Genomic DNA, 20772 nt, shown 5'->3' with positions numbered 1-20772 from the left:
CACAGCCTTGCTGCACAGTGGCCCAGGGCCCACTGGATAAAACTCAAACTGCATCTCCACAAGGCCCGTGTGATGTGGCCCCACCTCTCCACTTCACCCCTCTTCACTCTTCCCTTCACTTTTTGAGCTTCAGTGTCTTGGTCACCTTTCTGCTTCTTCCATGCACCCCATTGCTTCTCACTTGTAGCCTAAATGCTTGCTATCCCTCAAGCTCTCCTCTATGGGATCTCACATAGCCCAGTGTCTTTTGTAGCACTTTTAATTAACAGATTAATTCAACACTTCTTTGCTTCCAACTAGTGTGACTAGAAAGTGTTTATTTCTAACTAGAACGCAAGTTAGAACCAGCGCTAAGCACTGCCAAGAGAAGGCTTGATTTGGCCCACTGCCCTTCTTAGAAGGTTCTGGGAGATTCCTCTTGGTTGTGAGTGGGCTCGTCAGATCCTTCCCCATTAGGGGGACACATAGAAGATGGTAGGTTGAAGAGCTCCTTAATTAAAGTTTCAAAGGAGAACATTCAATAAACATATTTATGGAATAACATGGCAGAACTGAATGGGGGGTAAATCTGGGGACATGCTTTTCCTCCAGAGGCCGGCAGCACTTCTCCACCTACTACCGTCTTTAGCTTGGGTATTTTGAAAGGGCAGAAGGTGACCATTTGCTTCCTTGGGAGAACTGCCCTGGAAATCCTTCTGCGTTGATGTAAATTCTGTCTTGAGGTAAAGGGGATAAGAAAAATGAGATGGAATATGGACTTCTGAATTCTATTAGTGTTTCTTTGCTATCTGAGAATTTCTTGAAACTATGTCTGCTGTGACTTGGGAGAAATTCCCCCTCTCCCCTCTTATCACTTTTAGCCATGTTTGCGTAGGTAGACATGAGATAGGGTTGGATTTGACAGAGGCTGTTGTATGGATAAAGGAAAGAAAAGACCAGGTAGAAACTTACTAAACTGAAATCTTACTGACGACTTCTCATTGAGTCAAAACAAATGAAAGTTTTGCGTACACCCCTGAGTCTGGCTACTGGAAATGGTAATGATGAAGGTGTGGAGGTAGAGCTGGCATGATATGAACACAGTAGGAAGATCATATATACCCAGGTCCTGTTTGATACCTAGGAACCTTACTCCGGTCTTATGAGTCAAGTTCAACCGTTTAGGTCTCTGTAATGCTCTCTTTGAAAATTAATTTTATACAATGTTAAGGTGAAATATAGCACCTGGTGAGTTTATTTTGCTTATTTTTTTTTTCCTCTAGCAGTATTCAAGTTTTGCTCCTAATTTGTATATTTTGATCATTGCCACTTTGTTTGCTCTTGCTAACTTTACTGCTACCGTCCTGTGTAGTGGAATGCAGAATGTAATCTACGCAGTTTTTCACACAGGCACCTCTCTTCTACCCGATGAGAACCACACTGGCTCACCAGACATTCCATTTAAAGCCGTGAGTCAGGTCAACATGCTCATGAGAAGCAGGAGGATGCCAGGCCGGGCTATTCCCATGTGGTCCCCTGCTATGTCCCCACCCCATTTCACATTTCTCCCCTTTATCTTTTCTGACTCCTCTCTGTGGCAGCAGTTGGCTGTAGGCTAAGCTGTATGAGCTCATTTTAGACAGATGTTCATCTTATGGCTTGAGAAGTGGGACAAAACAGAGGACTTCTTTTTGGGTTCCCTTTCTCCATAAACTGTATTTAGGGGTTCAGTATCCTTACACAACCTGGATGAGAAGCATCTCCCGCAACCCCCTCTACACTGAAGGTGTGGTTCTCTTGTTGCAAAGGAGACACTTCCTTGATGCACAACCAGTTGTGTTGTCCAGACCAAGTTCAAGAGAACCGCTTAAAAAATACTACTCTGTTAACAAAATTAGGAACATGTCCTCTAATTTGGACTCAATTTTAAACTTCACTGAGTGTCAGAGGTACCTGGAGGGCTTCTTAAAACACAGATTTCTGGGCTGCATTCTGTAGTTTCTCATTAGTTGGTCTGGAGCGAGGTCCTTGTATTTCTAACGAATTCTCAAATGACGCTTATGTTCCTGGTCCATGGACCACACTTTGAGAATTATGAATTAGCTTATTTCTAACAATGCTAGCTTCAGTTAGGTATTCAGGGGTATGTTGTTGCTTCAGGTCAGACATTCCTGTTGAGAGTTGCTTATGGCTGATTAAAAACACTGGTTTCGAAAATGTTTCAGTCTAACAATTATGGTGTCCCTGTTCTATTGTCAGGAACTGTGGGATCTCGATTGCCCGTTTGTCAGCGCATTGGGGAAGACATGGAACTGTTTCTGGAGGAATCTCTCAGCTCTGCCTGCAGGCACTCTCTTGCTTCCTCTAGTGAGCGTTTGTGCTCATCTGCCTGCAGAGCTGGCAGGGCCTGGATTCTTGGACCTGGCCCTGGAGCAATCCTAGCCAGATAGTTCCCTGGGAGTTAGGACACAGATCTTAGCTTTCACAGTCTGCACTGTCAGCAGTGAACTCACTGAACTGTTCATGTTTGCATCTTTGCATCTTTCTTCTGCACTGGACTCTCAGCCCCTAGAAGACATGTGTGTTCTTGGCCATCTTTTATCTCCTGGCATGGGGCTCAATGCTTGTTACTCAGTCACTATTTCTGGGAAGAATGGGTTTGCATTCCCACGGAGGAAAAGGTAAATAAAGAAAGCATTCCTTATTATTCTAAACTTCCTTGCCTCTCAGATAAGCACTTGAATGATTCAAGATTCAGGACTGGTCTCTCAACTGTCCATATAAATGCTTCTTTAGCAGTTAATATGCTAACAGTGCCAACTGCTGAGAATCGGTTGTGACACTTAGATGCATCACGAGGATCTCATTAGGGTCATAGGTTGGATTTATATTAATTATAGTACTTCATTGGATACATCTATACCCCATTCTATTCCCTAGCCCCAGCCTCCAAGTAAACTCACTTGCCTGTAGTTCAAGAATCCACTTTCCAAGCATAGTGTCCCAAACTAAATTTCTATTAAGGCTTCCTGAAAATTTGAAGGTGACAATTGCAGTCTCTTTTATTACAATACAGGTATGTAATATGTGAATCTGTTCATATGTGGTAGGTAAACTTGGCATAAAATCAGTAAACTATGAGATCAGTGTACCTCAAAATTTGATTTTTCATGAGGCAAAAGAGAATATTTTATATATATATATATATATACATATATATATATATTAGTTTTTATAGTTTTATTAGTTTTATAGTTTTATTATATATAATATATATATTAGCTTTTTAAATATTTATTTTTGAGAGATAGAACACAAGCAGGGGAGGGGAGAGAGAGGGAGATACAGAATCCAAAGCAGGCTCCAGGCTCTGAGCTGTCAGCACAGAGCCTGACGTGGGGCTTGAACCCACAAACCATGAGATAATGACCTGAGTCAAAGTTGGACGCCCAACTGACTGAGCCACCCAGGCCCCCCTATATTAGTTTTTTTTGTGTGGTAAAAATCTCATAACATAACATTAAACATATTAAAGTGTGAGGGAATTCTATTTGGTGCCACTGAATAGGATCGGGTGAATGTGAAGGTGCTGTCCAGCTGCCAGCAGTGGCCTGGGAGGGACACACAAACCCCCACACACCGTGGCTGCTTTCTCACTTCCGTTTACCCTTGTTCAATGCAAGTTATATTTGCTCCTGAGCTTATGTGCTTTTCCTCATGAAAGCATTGAATATACATCCTCAAAACCAGTGTGTGTCCTGCTCATAAGAATCCAGGGATTGAATGAAGGAGGAGAGGCTTAAGCATGTGGAGGAGAAGCTTGTAACATGAGAGAAGATGGGGCATCCTGTGACCAACACGAGTAAAAGTGCCCACACTGAGCTTCGTCAGAGGCCACACTGAAGAACCAAAAGAAAGGAGAATGGAACTCAATGGGAGCCATCAGAACCAAAAGAAAGGAGAATGGAACTCAATGGGAGCCATCATTGGCCTTAAAGAGGATTGAGGCACGTGCCATGGATTGAAGAAAAGGTTATCGCACCGTGAGCAGCAGAACAGCACTTTCGTGGCATGAGGTCTGACTGGAAACCACAGAAATTGTCTTCTTTTGTTATGAAAAGAAGAACCTGGCAAAACAACAAAAGCTGGACTCCTATTTTAAGCTGGCGCAGAAGGAATAACAAGACAGTGAGTCACAGCCGTCCACCTCTGGTGTCGTGACACTTCGTCCTAAGAATGTCCTTCCTTCCGTTCTGCCTCCGTAACTCAAAGCCACAGTGCTACATCATACTCACATGCCCCGGGAAACTTCAGGAGTTTATTTTTGCAAATTGAGGCAAAGTGGTATATTTACTGTAGCATAATTTAAATTAAGAATCTAAGATGCTTAAAATGGCGGAGTTTTATTGGGTTTATTATTCATTTTTTTGAAGTGTATTGTTTTATTAGACTACACAGGTTTGAATGCTCTCCTCTGAACTCATTTCCCCCATTAGTCCTGTTATTTTCATGCAGCCCAAATTCCATAATGCAGTGGTATTTTTAGGGACACATGTTATAGGAGAGATGATGGTATTTAGAGAACTTTTGATGTACCTGCTACTTAACCATTGTTAACTCTGGAGAGGACAAAGGAACCACTCCCTGGGCCTGACTTCCTTATCTAAAGTCTGGTCCTTGTGCTTTCCATGTGTATTATAAAACCTCAAGGAATCTGAGTAATAATATTCCTTGGGTATTTGGTAATTTGGGATTGTGAGCTCCTGGGTAATTTGCATTTACCTATGGGAATCCTATGAGGATTGCATTGAGGGATCAACATGCCACAGAGGATTCGAATTTCCTTCTGCAGATTCCTAAGTACTTCCAAACTGACAACTTTTCTTGGCTTGCAATTTACAGAACCACAGGTAAGACACATTTGAACTCTAAAACTGAGAGATTATGGTTTTGAGTTCTTAGGGACATACATGTACACATGCACCAAGCCCATGGCCTAGCCTTATATGCAAGTTCCCAGCTTTAGGCAGAAGACTCCATTCCAACTCCCAAACTTTTATGTACACTATTAAACCAAATGTCTAGGTTATTGAGATCAGAAAATCTTCCCCCTCTAGGACTGCCACTGCTATAGGGTCAGCAAACCATCTGATTTCCAGATCCTTCTTTATTTTGGCCCTGGAAATGTCTTCTGTTTTCTGATGAGCCTGGATATATATTTGAAACAACTTTTATTATATTTTTTTGTAGGAATTTTTTTCTTTGTTTTGCTATGTAGTCCTCACTATATCACCATTGAGAGTAATTTATTTTTCACAAATGATTACTTCTTGCATGCTTAGAGGGGTTAGCTCAAATAAATATTGTATGTAGATGGCTAAAGATTTTTGGGTCCTTAGATCTAAAACACTGCTTATCTTGAGACTTCTGGCTTGATCTCTTAGCACTAACTCTTCTGCTGTCTCATGGCCTCATAGGTTCTGTGTGAGGAGAAGCTATCAGAACAGAGCTATGTAAACAAGAAATGCCAGTCGAGCTCTGAAAGCCATCTAACAAGGGCTTCAATTTCACAGGTAGAAGGGGATGCTTGCTCTCATGCTTTAAATTCTAGACTTCCATTCTGATACCCAAACTTTATAATAACTATTCTTCTAATTAAAACTAAAAAAAACAAGGGAAAATGAGCAACTTGATGTGGAAAACATTGAGGAAGTAGGATATTCCAGCTAATGGCAGAGAAGTCAATCTTTCTACTATACGAACAACCTAAATGTAATAGAAACCTCACAGCTGACTGGAGTGGGTTAGTGCTGTCCAAGTACTGCCTGGACCCAGTAATTTTACCCTGTTGTTTAGCAAAGGCTAATGCCAAGGGTGTTGATCTAGAATGTAGTACAAGAAATTTTCAAAGAAATGAGGTCAACTTTTTTCTTTTTTTGCATTTGGAACTCAAACTTCAAATGTTTTTGGCCTCCCAACTCATCTGTCTTAAAAAATTTTTTTTTCTTAATGTTTATTTATTTTTGAGAGAGAGAGAGAGAGAGAGAGAGAGAGAGCAAGCAGGGGAGGGGCAGAGACAGAGAGAAAGGGAGATACAGAATCCGAAGCAGGCTCTGGGCTCTGAGCTGTCAGCACAGAGTCCCATGCGGGGCTTGAACTCACCAGCCATGAGATCGTGACCTGAGATGAAGTCAGATGCTTAACCAACTGAGCCACCCAGGCACCCCCAACTCATCTCTCTTAAGACTCATCTGGTCTTATTTGCCTAATTTGCCTTAAAAGGGCAAATGTCTCGATAATTAAAATGAGAGTAGTGAGTGGCAGGCATTTTACATTAGTCAATCAGGCCTATGTGGCTTATATGGTAACTTAAAAGAATAACTGTGTATATTCCCCATTAGATAATATGTCCCCATCACCACAAAACTCTATTAAGTGAAACAGTTCAAAGAAATCCATGAATTCAGATTCCCTGAGGCTTGGAGAAGGAGTGTCTGGTCTGCCTGGGTTACGTGCAAGGTGATTCCAGCCATGAGTAGTGCCTATAGGATCTGAGCAGGGCACATAGGGAACAGGAAGGCATAATGATGTTCGTAGCATGTCAAGCTTGTTGGCTTCGATGCAGCCTCTGAGCAGGCCAGGAAGGAGGCAGCCCCTCAGAACTCAGGAATCTGCTCTTTCTACTGTTTGAGCATTCTCTGGGACTATGTTACCCAAACAGTGTTTGGTAGAATACTAGTGCCCTTCCAGGTGTCTGTATGTTAATAGGTATTTGGAAGGGTGGGGGGATAGGGACAGGCTAAGGAAGGATTCCAGCATCAAAATAAGTTTGGGGATTCACAGCTCAAATTATCTTATGAAACATTCTGAGAAGTCCTGCAGTGAAGGCAGTTATTCAATTTAGTTTAATAGTGTCTTTCAAACTCATTGTCTAAATACTCCTGTTCTGAAGCATACCTGTTCACATCTTGTAGGTACTATTGTTCCATGGACATAGTTTGGACATGCTGTCCCTGATTACTTACATCATATGATCCTCTGGTCATTTTGATGTGTACCCAGTTTTGAGAACCACAGGCCAGGGAATCTCGAAAGGGAGGAATAGATTTACTTATAGGAGGTAAGAATATAAAGAAGCAACTTTAGAGACGATATGGTTCCAGTTTTTAAATTTTCCAAGTGGGGAAGTTAAGGTGGAAGGATTTGCCCAATCCTGTGAGTGAAGAGGCAGATATCTACTGGAACCCAGTTGTCTTTAATGACAGCTCACCTCTTTTCATTTCACCCAGCAAGCATGAGGATGGCAGTGGCTGGATTATAAGGCAAGTCACAAGGCCAGCCTGGCAGGGATGAGGGAAGCCACAAAGCAAGGTAGAGATGGGAACACACTGGGTGTATGCGGTGTGTGGTGTAGAGCTGCAGGGGTGAGGACAGGCCATGGCAGAGTTCTGTATGCTAGTGAGAAATAATCTTGTAAGCTGCAGAGTGAGGAGTGTCCAGATGGAAATGGGTGGAGGCTGGAAAGGGACCTAAAGAGCAGGATGAGTCTAGGCTCAAGATGCTTGGCTAAGGAGCTGTTTGCACCAGTCAGGTTTCTATTAAACAGACTATCAGTAAATCCCTTTGCTGATGTTAAGCTTGGCTGCCTGGCCCTACAAATTAAATATTATACTTTAAGGTGTGGAAAGCATTATTTGAAGACTTTATTTCAATAAGGCATATCAAGTTCTTGATTAATTTTTGTCCCTTGCAAGTTGTCATTGGGGATGTCGAAGGGACTTAATTTGTTAAACTGTTCTTGAAATTTAATAAAGTGAATGAGACATGATCTTTTTTACGGTGCTTTAAAAACTGTTCATAAGATACCTACAAAGCCATTACAAACAAAACAAAACAGAGCAGAATTTTGCTTATATAGGGAAAAACTCTGGATGCATGCACACTATCCTATCTCAACAAACTGAATAAAAATATTTGCCTTTATATGAACAGAAATATAATGATTTGATTTCATCTAAAGAGCATCATTTAAATAGTTGGATTTCAGAAGATCAGAAGAACTGTAACTTTATAGCAGGGTCTCTTTTTTTTTTTTCTTTCTAATTGTGATAAAAAACACATAACCTAAAACTTATCATCTTAACCATTTTTTTCTTTCTTTTTTTTTAAATTTTTAACGTTTATTTATTTTTGAGACAGAGAGAGACAGAGCATGAACGGGGGAGGGTCAGAGAGAGGGAGACACAGAATCTGAAACAGGCTCCGGGCTCTGAGCTGTCAGCACAGAGCCCGACACGGGACTTGAACTCACGGACCGCGAGATCATGACCTGAGCCGAAGTCGGCCTCTTAACCGACTGAGCCACCCAGGCGCCCCTTTTAACCATTTTTAAGTGTACAGTCCAGTAGTGTTAAGTATATTCACATTGTTATGCAACCAATCTCCAGAATTTTTTAAAAAGATTTTATTATTTTTTTAAAGTTTATTTATTTTGAGAGAGAGAGAGAACGTGCATAAATGGGGGGAGGGCAGAGAGAGAGAGGGAGAGAATCCCAAGCAGGCCCTGCACTGTCAGTGCGGAGCCTGAAGTGAGGCTTGATCTCACGAACGGCAAGATCATGACCGGAGTCAAAATCAAGAGTTGGATGCTCAACCGACTAGCCACTCAGGCACCCCTAAGATTTTATTTTTTTATTTTATTTTTTTAAAAATGTCTATTATTTATTTTGAGAGAGAGTGTGTGAGAGTGAGCACGAGTGGGGGAGGGCAGAGAGAGAGAGAGAGAGAGAGAGAGAGAGGGAGAGAGAGAATCCCAAGCAGGCTCCACGCTGTCAGCACAGAGCCTGACAAGGGGCCCGATTCCATGAACTGTGAGATCATGACCTGAGCTGAAATCAAAAGTCAGATGCTCAACCGACTGAGCCACCTAGGTGCCCCTTTAAGATTTTTATTTTTAAGTAATGTCTACACCCAACAGGAGGCTCAGACTAACAACCCTGAGATCAAGAGTCACATCCTCTACCGACTGAATCAGCCAGCTGCCTCACCAGAATTTTTTATCTGGCAAAATACAGCAAGATCTTTTTACTTGGGATTCCTGATATACCATTAACCTCCCAAGAAAGTGGGCACATTTCTACGATTTTATTTAAGAAACTGCCATAAATGTCTTTTGTTATGTAATTTGATACATATAAAACATTACATTGCAACATCCATGTAATTTATAAAATGCAGGACTGCCTGCATTTTCTAGAATAGTAGTGCTCTCATATCACTGATTCATTGTTGACCTTTTTTCTCTACACATTCAAGTCATTCAAAACATTTACTTTTCTAATACATTTCAGCTCTTTTTTTCATGATTCTCTTCTCATTTAGGTTTCTTAATCTTCTTCTTTTTAAAGTTCAACTTAGAGATTTCAGTAATATTGGATCAAACTTATGAGTAGATGGAGTGGCCACCACATGATTTAAAGGGGCATTCTGCAATGCCCCTTGTGGAACTGAGGCAGAGCTTTATTTCTTTCTGGTAAAGTATTGACCCTTGAATTCCCTTTTTGAAAATGCAAATAAGTCCAGGGTGATATAGTCCAATACCTCTTTCCCTTTCAGTGTGGGTGTTTTTGTGCCAGTGAATCAATGTAGAAATCTTAGAAGCCAAAGGTTTACCTGGGGATCCTGAGGGCCGATTCGGGAAACACTAAAAAGTTTTGATTCAGGATCTATCTAGCCAATTACCTGTCTCTTCCCATCAGTTGTGATGGATAGACAATACTATGCTATGTGGGCAGTAAGTCACCCCAGGTTCCATTCAGCTGGAGGGTAAGAGCCCAGAGGGAATGGGGTCCTTTAAGAAAGACAAAATGCAATAGGCAGCACAGGTCACCCTCCGATTTCTTCTGCCAGACAAGGCCAGCAAGAAGCAAGAATGCTGAGGCAGAGGGCAGGACTGATAGTAACCACTGTGTCTGGTCTGCTCATACTGGTCATTACATTTTAAAATGCTCCTTATGATCAGTAAATAGCAATCTGAATGCCTGCCCTTCTACCCCCAGCGACCCTCCAGGATTTTGTGGACTGCCCCCCACCCCTGCCCCATATCCAGCCACTAAAGGGTTGATATTTGGCTCAGTTGGGGTGGAGAGTCTTGCAGGTTGTTAAATGTTTTGCATATCACTCCTGGAGAAAACTTTGCAACAGAGACAAACCTCTTGTACCCCACATTTCGCAAGACCCTTCTGCTCCATGGCTGTTCCCCATCATCATGATGCTGCTTTAGTACCTGGTCAGGGGGCATTTCCTGCATTTCCTTGGGACAAGGCAGGGAGAATGACAGAGGAAGCTTTCAGGACTGTCATTTACAAGGATGCTCTCTGCTAGTCCCAGAGCTGTGGCTAGAGGTGTTATCCTTCAAGGGAGAGAAACTTCCTGCATCTTCTGAACCAGGATCCTGGAATGGGGTGGGAGGTGATGTTTGCCCTCTTCCTGTGTACTCCCTTTAGAAAACACATGACTTTATCTTGTCGCCTCGTATCTCATCACTCTTCAAGAAAGCCACTGGTCAACAAGTAGTTTCTGGGGGCACACCAAGCATCAGAGCCCTGGCCAGCTTTCAGAAATACGGGTGAGGGCAGTTTTTATACACATCATAAACAGGAAAATTAATCTCCAAGATCTTCCCTTGTAAAGAGATCCTTTGGGACTTACAAAAGCAGATCACATTAAGACATTTTGGCTGCTTTCCAAAGCAACATGGACTTTACCAGATAAATTCATTGAAAAATATTTTGAATATTGCAAAACATCTGGCCTTGGGTGACACTGCTTCCAGTAATAAAAGACATTATTTCAGAGACATTTCCCTGGAAATTAAAGCCACAATGAGATATCACCTCACAACAATTAGAATGGTCAGCTGTCATCAAAAAGACAAAAGATAACAAACACTGGTGAGGATGTGGAGAAAAGGGAACCCTTGTGCACTGCTGGTGAGAATGTAAATTGGATATGGAGGTTCCTTAAAAAATAAAAAATAGAACTACCATATGATCTAGCAATCCCGCTTCTGGGTATATCTCCAAAGGAAATAAAATCATTATCCTGAAGAAGTATCTTCTTCTTGAACCCCCATGTTCACTGCAGCATTATTTGCAATAGCCAAGACATGGAAACAACCCAAGTGTCCATCGATAGATGAATGGGTAAAGAAAATGTAGTACACACATATAATGGAATATTATTCAGCCATAAAAAGGAAGGAACTCCTGCTATTTGCCATAACCTGGACATAACTTGAGGGCATTATGCTAAGTGAGGTAAGTCAAATGAAGAAAGACAAATACTGTGTGATGTCACTTATATGTGGAATCTAAAAAAAACCCCAACTCGTAGAAACAGATCAGATTTGTGGTTGCCAGAGGTGGGGTTGGAGGGGTGGGTGGTGGGGGAATTGGGAGAAGGGGGTCAAAAGGTACAAACCTCCACGTTTAAGATAAATAAAATCTGGGGATGTAAGGTACAGTATGGTGACCGTAGTTAACAATACTGTATGGTATATTTGACAGCTGCTAAGAACTGCTAAGGGAGTAAATCTTAAAGTTCTCATCACAAGGAAAAAACTTTGTGACACTGTGAGGTGATGGATGTTGATCAGACTTATTATAGTAAACATTTTGCAATATATGCATGTATCAAATCATTATGTTGGATACCTTAAACTTATGCAATGTTATTTTTTTTTTAACGTTTATTTATTTTTGAGACAGAGAGAGACAGAGCATGAACAGGGGAGGGTCAGAGAGAGAGGGAGACTCAGAATCCGAAACAGGCTCCAGGCTCTGAGCTGTCAGCACACAGCCCGACGCGGGGCTCGAACTCACGGACCGTGAGATCATGACCTGAGCCAAAGTCGGACGCTCAACCGACCAAGCCACCCAGGCGCCCCAAACTTATGCAATGTTATATGTCAGAAAGAGACATTTTGCACCAATATGAATGGAATGCCATGACGTACAGTAGTATATTCCTATTATAGTAAATATTTTTTAATAGTGATAATAATACACAGCATTTACTATGTGCAAAGGTACTGTTCTAAGCAGTGTATATATGACTCCTTTAATCTTCACCATCTCCTTATGAGGAGGAGATGCTCTTATCCTCTTCATTATACAATGAGGAAACAAGTTCAGAGAGGTTAGGTAACTTGCCCCAGATCACACAGCTAATACGTGATGGAGGACTGCTAGCTGTTCTGTTGTTCCCAGCTATCCCCACCCAGGACTAACTGTTTTTAAGAATGCAAGGGACTGGGTGAACAGGGTGATGCCTCCAGTAGAAGGTCTGGTGCTCACTGCTGGCCACCATCACTACCACTGACCCTGGCCACCCTTTTCTTTAAGAACCCCACTGAGGGGGGTTTTCCCTCCTTAGAACTTCAGACTTGAAAATTGTTTTTGAATCACCATAGATAGCACCCTGGCTGACTCATGGCGTTTTGTTTTGTTTTGTTTTGTTTTGTTTTTATCCTCAAAATAAAACAGTTGTGTAGCCTTAAGTATTGAAAACACCATTTCACTTTTGGGGCTGCTGCTGGAAGAGTGTGTGCACAGTCACGGTGAGTCAGTCCAGTCAGTCCGGTCTGGCTTGCACCGGCTGACCAGAGACTTGAGTCTGTCCTGGGTCCCGCCTGCGCACACGTTCCGATCTACTGAAAGTCATCCCTTTCCCTCAACACCCAGGGCCTCTGCTGGTGCAAGAGCCTCTTTCTTTCCAGAAGTCCCTGCCACATGTATCCACATCCCGGTCAAGCTTCTCATCTCCTTCTTTCACCACCTCTTTCCAATGTCATTCGAAGCCCTCTCCCTGCCTTTTTGAGCCCAGCGCTCTGTGAGTTTGGGGCCCTTGCTGAGCTCAGTTCCACACGCAGATGTGAGTTTCCTCGCGCTGTGGACTGAATGCTCAGAGAGAAAATGAGGACAAGTTCTTGCCTGGAGAGGCTCACTGCCTCCCCTGAGGGACCCTCTGGGGAAGAACTGAGAGACAGGGAATGGCAGATGGCGGGCAGTCCAGCAGCGCTCACTTCAAACCCGCCTGGGCTTACAGTGCACCCTCTGAGTCTACATAAAGGCCGAGTGTGGGCTGGGAGTAGGCATGTGAAAACAAACGGTATTTTCCTTCATTTGGATATGATTTTGTTTGGGCTTCTCCTAGTCTAGGGGCCAGGGAATAAAAATTGATAAACCGGCACATTTCCTCCTTTGGGTGCAGCAGGTGATGGCAGGTTATGCCAGGCCTGAAGCTATTTGGGGAGACACTAGCCCGGGCCATGTGGTGGCTCCTGACGAGCATGATGGGGAGGGGACAGATTTTTATCCATCTCGTAGCCTAAGTGGTTAGACTAGTCTGGGCACGGGGTAGATGTGTCCTATAAATGTTAGCTAAAAGTAATGAAATGAAGGCAGGTGCCACTCATTGTTATTAAAAATAAAGAGGTCAACGGCACTCCCGCAGATGGGCAGACTGGCTGCTAAGGCCAGCGTCGTCTTGAAAGAGTATTAGCAGGTGCAACTCAACGTGTGTGTGCATGCATGCATGCGCGTGTGTGTGAGATTCATGTCAAATAACACTCGCCATTTACAACATTCTGGGGGTCCTTCCTGAGCACTAGAACCAGAGCGGCCACCTGGGCGGCCCTACCTAAAGGCTGGCAGTCTCACTCCCTACCCGTACTGATTCCCAATGACTTGCGGCTCCGTCAAGCAATGTTAGTTTGTGCCAACTTTGTACAAATTACATAAACAATGCAAAATTTGTCCTTAATCTTTACGTAGTTTTTTGTCACTGTCTCCTACTGATGGTCCTGTTAACCTTGTGTCACCTTCTGCTTGAGGCCTGAGGTGAGGAAGAGGAGCTTGGGGCACTTACCACGGTGCAGCAGAGGGGCCAGAACCACCAGAGGAGAGCCAGGGCCAGGAGCAGGAACAGGATCAGCAGGGCAATTGCCAGGATGGAGCCATCCGACTGTGGGACCAAGAAAGAGGGTGGTCAGCAGCGGGTCAGCCATGTGGGCAGCCAGAGACACCTGTAGCCTCTCCCTCCCCGCATTCCCATCACTGATATGCAGACTTAAGGCCCAGAGAAGAGCACAGTTTGCCAAAAACAAAAAACAAAAAACACAAAACACAGAAGGTTGAAACTCTGCTGAACATTCTGGACAACACACTCCACATAGCCAATTCTCTCGAGAAATGGCCCTTCATTTGTCTTTTCAGAAGGCCCTGCTCGTCTCTGAACACACACATATATATATATTATATATATGTTTGTTTATTTTGATATATATCAAAATCTATCTATCTATCTATATCTGTATGTATATCTATATCTATATCTACATCTATAATATAAATTTTGTTTATTTTGAGAGAGACAGAGAGAGTGAGAGGGGAGGGGCAGAGAGAGGGAGAGAGAAGATCCCAAGCAGGCTACGCACTGTCAGTACAGAGCCCGACATGGGGCTTGATCCCACCAATGGTGAGATCATGACCTGAGCCGAAATCAAGAGTCAGAGGCTCTGACGCTCAACTGACTGAGCCACCCAGGTGCCCCCTCTAGGAACAGCATTCTGAAGGACCAATCCTGCAAAAGCCAGGGTGGGCGGTTGCCCACATAACCAGGCATTGAGGTGGCCGACGACTGCCTTTGCCTCTGGCCCATCACCCTCTGCCTGGTGACATCCTCCTACTCCCTGGGTCTGCTGTTCCTGCTACCACCTGCCTTGCGCTGTGGACAGTTCTGCTCAGGATTCAGCCTGCTCCCCCCATCCCGTTCCCAGGGATGCCCAGAACTGATCCAGGAGGCAAAGTCTAGAGCCAGCTGATAGGATGAAATAAAGGGCAGATGGATTCCAGGCATGGGGCGTGGTGCGGCTGATAGAGAACCCGGGAGGCAAGGGGAGTGGTGGCTGAGTCAAGGCTGCTGTCAGATCAAGTGGCTGTCAAGTTCCGGCCAGGGGGCAAGGCAGGCACCAAAGACAAATTTTACCCACTTCAAAACGTGCCTAGACCGGTCCTGCAAATAGACACGGTTGTTACTGCCACAGTTGTTACTGCAAATAGACACGGTTGTGTCTGAGATGGTTGTTACCTTTTAGCAGAGATCCCACTCGGTGTCAGTATTCTAGGGCTGCTGGTTCAAGGAAGCAGATTTAAGCCCCCTCCACCCGCCCTCACCTCCAGCTGGCGGGAGTGAAAAGGGGCACAACTTTTGAGGGTGAGGGTGGGGGAGGGCAAGTTGAGGAGCAAATTGTCATAGGTATTAGTTGTCATGGTACCCTTTCTGAGTAAAGCTGGAAATTCCACTTTTAGTTCCCCAAAATAATCAGGTATGTTTGCACAGATGATGACAACTGATCATAAGCATCGCCATGGAAAACCACCTAAATGTTGTTTTGAATTAGGGAATGGCTAACAATACATTACAGAACTCCCATGCAACTAATTACTGTATAGACATTGTTTTCTGTTTTCAAATAATAGTTAAATGACATGTGAAACCATTTCTGACATAAGTGGATTTATGTATAAATTAGTGAGAGAGAAAGACTGAGGGATATTATTAATAGTAGTTTTGCAGGCAGTGGGTTTATGATAATTTTCTTTTTTTGTAAATCGTTTTCTTTTTTAAAAAAATATTTTTTTCATGTTCATTACTTTTGAGGGGGATGGAAGGGCAGAGAGAGAGAGGGAAACACAGAATCTGAAGCCGGTTCCAGGCTCTGAGTCATCAGCAGAGCCTGACTTGGAGCTTGAACTCCCGAACTGTGAGATCATAACCTGAGCTGAAGTCGGATGCTTAACTGACTGAGCCTTCCAGGTGTCCCAATCGTTTTCTTTTTCTTTTTTTTTTTTTAAATTTTTTTTTTAACGTTTATTTATTTTTGAGACAGAGAGAGACAGAGCATGAATGGGGGGGGGGGGGAGGGTCAGAGAGAGAGGGAGACACAGAATCCGAAACAGGCTCCAGGCTCTGAGCTGTCAGCACAGAGCCCGACGTGGGGCTTGAACTCACGGACTGTGAGATCATGACCTGAGCTGAAGTCAGACGCTTAACCGACTGAGCCACCCAGGCGCCCCTCGTTTTCTTTTTTTTAAAACAACTTGTAGTAAGAAGATAAACTACTGAAGTTGTTCTTTAAAAATCTGTACTTGGGGCTCCAGGTGGATGCTTTGGTGCCCAAGCTCACTGGCCCAGAGGTTCTTACGCAGGGCCAGTGGACCTATGGGGTACACAGAGGGGCTCAAGGGGATGGAAGCTTGTGACCCTCTCAAAATTACACTCATGATCTCCAGGGCCTGTGTTTTCAGGGGGAGACTGCACACAGCATGACCAGATTCTCCAAGCTGCCCCCCACCCCCTAGCCCATTTATGAGGAGCGAGGTTGGGTGGCCTATTCAGGGCAGCACAGCAGGTTAATGGCAGAGTTGGGACTTGACTCACTCCCACTCTGAGCGCTTGGCGGGGGCTACTGGAAGCCGTTTAAAGGTAGCTCTTACTCCCTGGAATGTCTTTGACCAAAAAGCCAGGGAACTAAACACCCTGGCCCCGCCCAGCCAAGGCTTGGGAATGCCAGATGGCCCCTGAGGGAGGTGCACCCTCGCAGGTGCAGGTGCAGGGCTGGGCAGTGGGTGGGGAGAGAGCACAGGGGCCGGAGGAGGGACATGGCCATGGTATGGAGGATGCTGCTGGACCCACAACACTTATGCATGAGCAAGAGGGATGCTCTCGGCGAGACACATGTGTGTTTCCCAAACTTACTGTTAGTCAAGAACAACTCTCTTAACCTCTCAGTCTCTATGTTCCACACCCATAAATGGAGATACTAACCCTCAGCTGCCCCACTGCACCGACGGGAAGACAGATGAGCTACCTCAGGGGCCGGTAGACACAGCCGCACAGCTGGCATGAAGGCTATCATGTCAAACACTGCACTGTACCTCGCCCTCCCTCCAGTTCCTCAGAACAGCAAACGTGGTGGGCGTTTCAGATCATAAATCTGCTTGCACTTAGAATAATAAATAGTTTTGGTTACTGAAAGTCTCATAAAACAGCAGTCTTTTGGTATTGAGTTATAATTTAGCAAAAACTGCATTTATTCACATTATACTCAATCTCTCCACCCTCCTGATTTTCTTTTCACTTTACATAGAAGAACCGAAGCAGAAAAGCTCAGATACTGTGGGGAAATGTTTATACTTCCTTCTGGAAGAAGGAGAAGGTTTCCTGTGAAGCAGGGAGGGAGAAAGACCTGGCCCACCAGGAAAGAGAGGAGGCTTCCATACTGGGGGAAGACTTCCTGGATTGAGACCAGGAAGCCACCTATGTTTGGCTTCCCTCCAGCCAGGCTTGGTCTGCTCCTTACCAGGCACAGCTCTCCCCAGCTGTGGAGGAGCACAGCTGTGGGGCTCAGGAGGGGGCAAGGGGGGGGGGGCAGTGAGCATGCACAGGGCCAGGAGCTCCTGGAGGCACTTTGTCCTGCTCTGGAGACAGGCCCAGAAGCAGCCCCCAAATGCACTGCCTGCTTTTCAAGATCTTCCCGCAACCATTACATATATACCGAGTGCAAAAGGGTCACCGTCAAACTTAGGGTATGAATTTTTGATAAACCTAGACCTGGAGCCAATGTTTTCCTGGGATATAGCATGCACATGTAACCTCAGAGTTCCTTTGCATCCTCATTCAGCAAGCGTTTATTGAGGATCTGTTCTGTGCCCACTGAGCAGACCTCAGAGATGCAGGATTGATTAGACAGAACCAAGGCGCTCATAGTCTGCTGAGGGAGTTGTAGAAACAGTGAACCACATGCCGGGGGCTGGGTGTTATTCAATAGCTGTACACTGAGCACCTTTCATGTGTCAGGCAGTGAACGATATAGACAGTCTCTATTCTTATAGAATTTACATTTTGGGGACACCTGGGTGGCTCAGTTGATTAAGCATCCAACTCTTGATTTTGGCTCAGGTCATGATCTTATGGTTCATCTGCTCTGTGCCCATAGTGTGGAGCCTGCTTGGGATTCTCTTTCTCCCTTTCTATGACCCTCCCCTGCTCTCTCTCTCTCTCTCTCCCTCAAAATAAATAAATAACCATTAAAAAAAAAGAATTTACATTCTTGTGGAATGATGATGATGATGATAATTACTATAAGCGCAGGTAATATTAACTGAGGACTTACTATGTGTCAGGGACTAACTGTATGCACTAACAGGCTTTCTGTATGTTACCTCACTTAATTCTCATTAACAACCAAATGAATTTAATAATATTATTTCTCACATCTTATAGATAGAAATACTAAGGCGAGGACAGGTAAAGAAACTTCGCTACGTCACAGGAAGAAAGCGGAATTGAACCTGGGATGTTTGGTTCCACACTTCACAGGTGTAACCAGCAGTCTATTGCTTTCAGCAAGTGCTAAGAACCGAGTTCTTGGGAGGTACTACTTCCGAGGGGAGGTGGCACTGAGCTCTGGGCCTGCAGGGTGGAGGAGAAGCTGCCATTCTTGCAGAGAAAGGCATTGGGTAGGAGTGGAAGGGAAGTGGGGACGTCACTGTGAGAGGCTGTGCAAGCTGAGCAGAGGAGCATGGCTTCTATTTGGAGCCAAGGGGACTCCGGTGCACCGTTATTGTATTTGTTTCTTGGGAAGGAAGTGCTTTCGACATTCTAGAGTATGGCCTCAAGGAGGGAGAGATTGGGGGTCAAAGGCCCAGGTGGAGGCCTGCCGCAATGCTGTCCGGTTCTTTCAGGATGACACTTTACAGGGTCACCCTTCGGAAACGTTTACATTTTCATGGACAAGTTCGGCCCTGATTTTACTAACAATGGCTGACCATTATTGTGTGTTGCCTGTGTTGCTGGTGCTATGTAAAGCGGATGTATGTATTATCTCATTTAATTAAATGCGCCTTGTGAGAGCAGTCTTGTAGGAATTGTTACTCCCTTTTTGCAGGTGAGGAAAATGGAAACTCAGCGAAGACCTTAGCCGGGACCTCCCACATACAAACCACTTACAGACATTTATATGCCCACAATTTTAATGTTGCAAAACTGGAATGGACCACAGCAGGGCCCGCCTTCCCTTTATAGTCTTGACTTGCAGTTTCACTCCGTTACCTTGTTGAGGAGGGACTGACAACATACGTGAGGATGGCCCTACAGAACCTGTTGAATATGTATCAGTATATAGTATACAAACACGTACACATTTGCACTGTTTAGTAAATGGTATTTGCTTCATTCACGAAATTAGCCACTTATTCTAAACCAGTTCTTTTGCATCTTTACCAAGTGCCAAAATGAAGAACCCTCTTGGGTGCTAAGGAGCAGGCTCTGCCATTGGCTGGAAGGCATGTGGAATGTTTCAGAGCCCCCACAATGGAGCCTGGCTCCATTCTTTTGCTCTGGTACCAATTGCCTTGACTCCTTGGGCTCTAGCCACTGGCCTGCCCTCCTGTGTCCCAGCTCACGGTCTGCTGGCATGCCCTGTGGGCCTGCTCCCCAAAGCTTATTGCTGGATGATTCCAGGAGGGTCGTGGGCTGTCTGTTCTCTCATCCTGACTTAGGACAGGTGTGTGGGCTTAGCCTCTGCTCTCCCCCTTCACCAGGGCAAAGATGGTCAAGACTGAAGAGACCCCCTCGCCCCCAGGCCCACACGGTCGCACCACGGGACTGAGTGGGGCCATTTAGGTCAGTGGCCCTGTTATGGAATTGTGTCTGTACGGGCCCTGTTGTGGATGGCTAGCTGACAGAAAGCAAAGTGCCTTCTGAGACCTCGTAATTTCAACAGGTACCAGCCTCCAGGGTGACATAGACACATACTCCAAGCTCTCTGAGAGCCCTCACTGGGGAGGGGAAGGGACCTGATTTTATGACACAAAGAGAGCAGGAGCTGACTTGCTTAGCAAACTCTTAGACTCTGATGCCTGCCCTTGCTGGGCAGCTCTTGTGTGTAATTTTCCGGAAACCTTCAAAAGATTTCAGAGAAAAAAAAAGAAGCAGATAAATAGCAAAGATTGATTCCTACCACTGTGATTTTTCTGACAGCCTAAATCTCAACACAAGTTAAATTCTTGTTTTATTTAAAAAATGAAAAGTTGTAAAACACCAACAGGGCCCTTTAATTAAACAATAATTACAGGTGTGGGGGGGGGGTTCTGGGGTATGTGAATAGAGCTGAAAGGCAGGTGGGAACGCAGGCAGCCTGCGGTGGTGCCTCTTCCAGTTCGGGGGGAGGGTAATCATCCATTTCCTTCGGTGAATAATTTCATGCCTTCTTAAATATGAAGGCGCGGTGCTCAGCCCTGCTCCTTCCCTCCAGCCAGGTCCTCATTGTTAGGGTAACCAACCCGGGGGGCTGCCTGGCTTGAAAGTCCAAATCCCTGCATCATAGATTTCTTTAGTTCCTTCTGTTGCCAGCTCACCAAATGAGGGCATCTCTTTTAAGACAAGGAAGCACTGTCTTCAAGGATATAGATTTGGAAACCTGAATAATGGAAGCATCTCTTACTTGGTAGGTTGTAGGTAATTTTGGATTTCTGATGCAGGGCATGAGTGTGAGGGATCTGGCCTGGGCCTGTTTGTGCTGTGATGAGAGAGAAGCAGGCCTCTGGACAACAGAGCACCAAGCATTGCTGCTCCTTTCGGTTTTGTTTTGTGGGTTGCCATGGTAAAGAGAGGAGGATAACATTGAGAAGAATCATTGGGAGACTGGGGGAGACTCAAATTAAAGAA

The 20772-nt window shown here is 44.6% G+C and overlaps 2 protein-coding genes across 3 annotated transcripts in view; one reads left to right on the top strand and one right to left on the bottom strand.

The window, feature by feature from the left end:
* Positions 1-20772, top strand: part of GKN2 (gastrokine 2) — a 307921-nt gene that overhangs the window by 101501 nt on the left and 185648 nt on the right. The gene's annotated exons all lie outside the window — the stretch shown is intronic.
* ANTXR1 (ANTXR cell adhesion molecule 1) overlaps positions 1-20772 on the bottom strand; it is a 218874-nt gene that overhangs the window by 72464 nt on the left and 125638 nt on the right. The window contains exon 13 of the mRNA XM_053890755.1: positions 13909-14004. Coding sequence (XP_053746730.1) covers positions 13909-14004 — 96 coding nt within the window. The remainder of the gene's footprint in view (positions 1-13908; positions 14005-20772) is intronic.

The sequence above is a fragment of the Panthera pardus genome, unplaced genomic scaffold (genome assembly GCF_024362965.1).
Source record: "Panthera pardus isolate Hobbes unplaced genomic scaffold, ASM2436296v1 HiC_scaffold_25, whole genome shotgun sequence".
NCBI classification, from domain to species: domain Eukaryota; kingdom Metazoa; phylum Chordata; class Mammalia; order Carnivora; family Felidae; genus Panthera; species Panthera pardus.
Note: the sequence above shows the minus strand (reverse complement) of the source record. Positions and strands in the feature narration are given on the sequence as shown.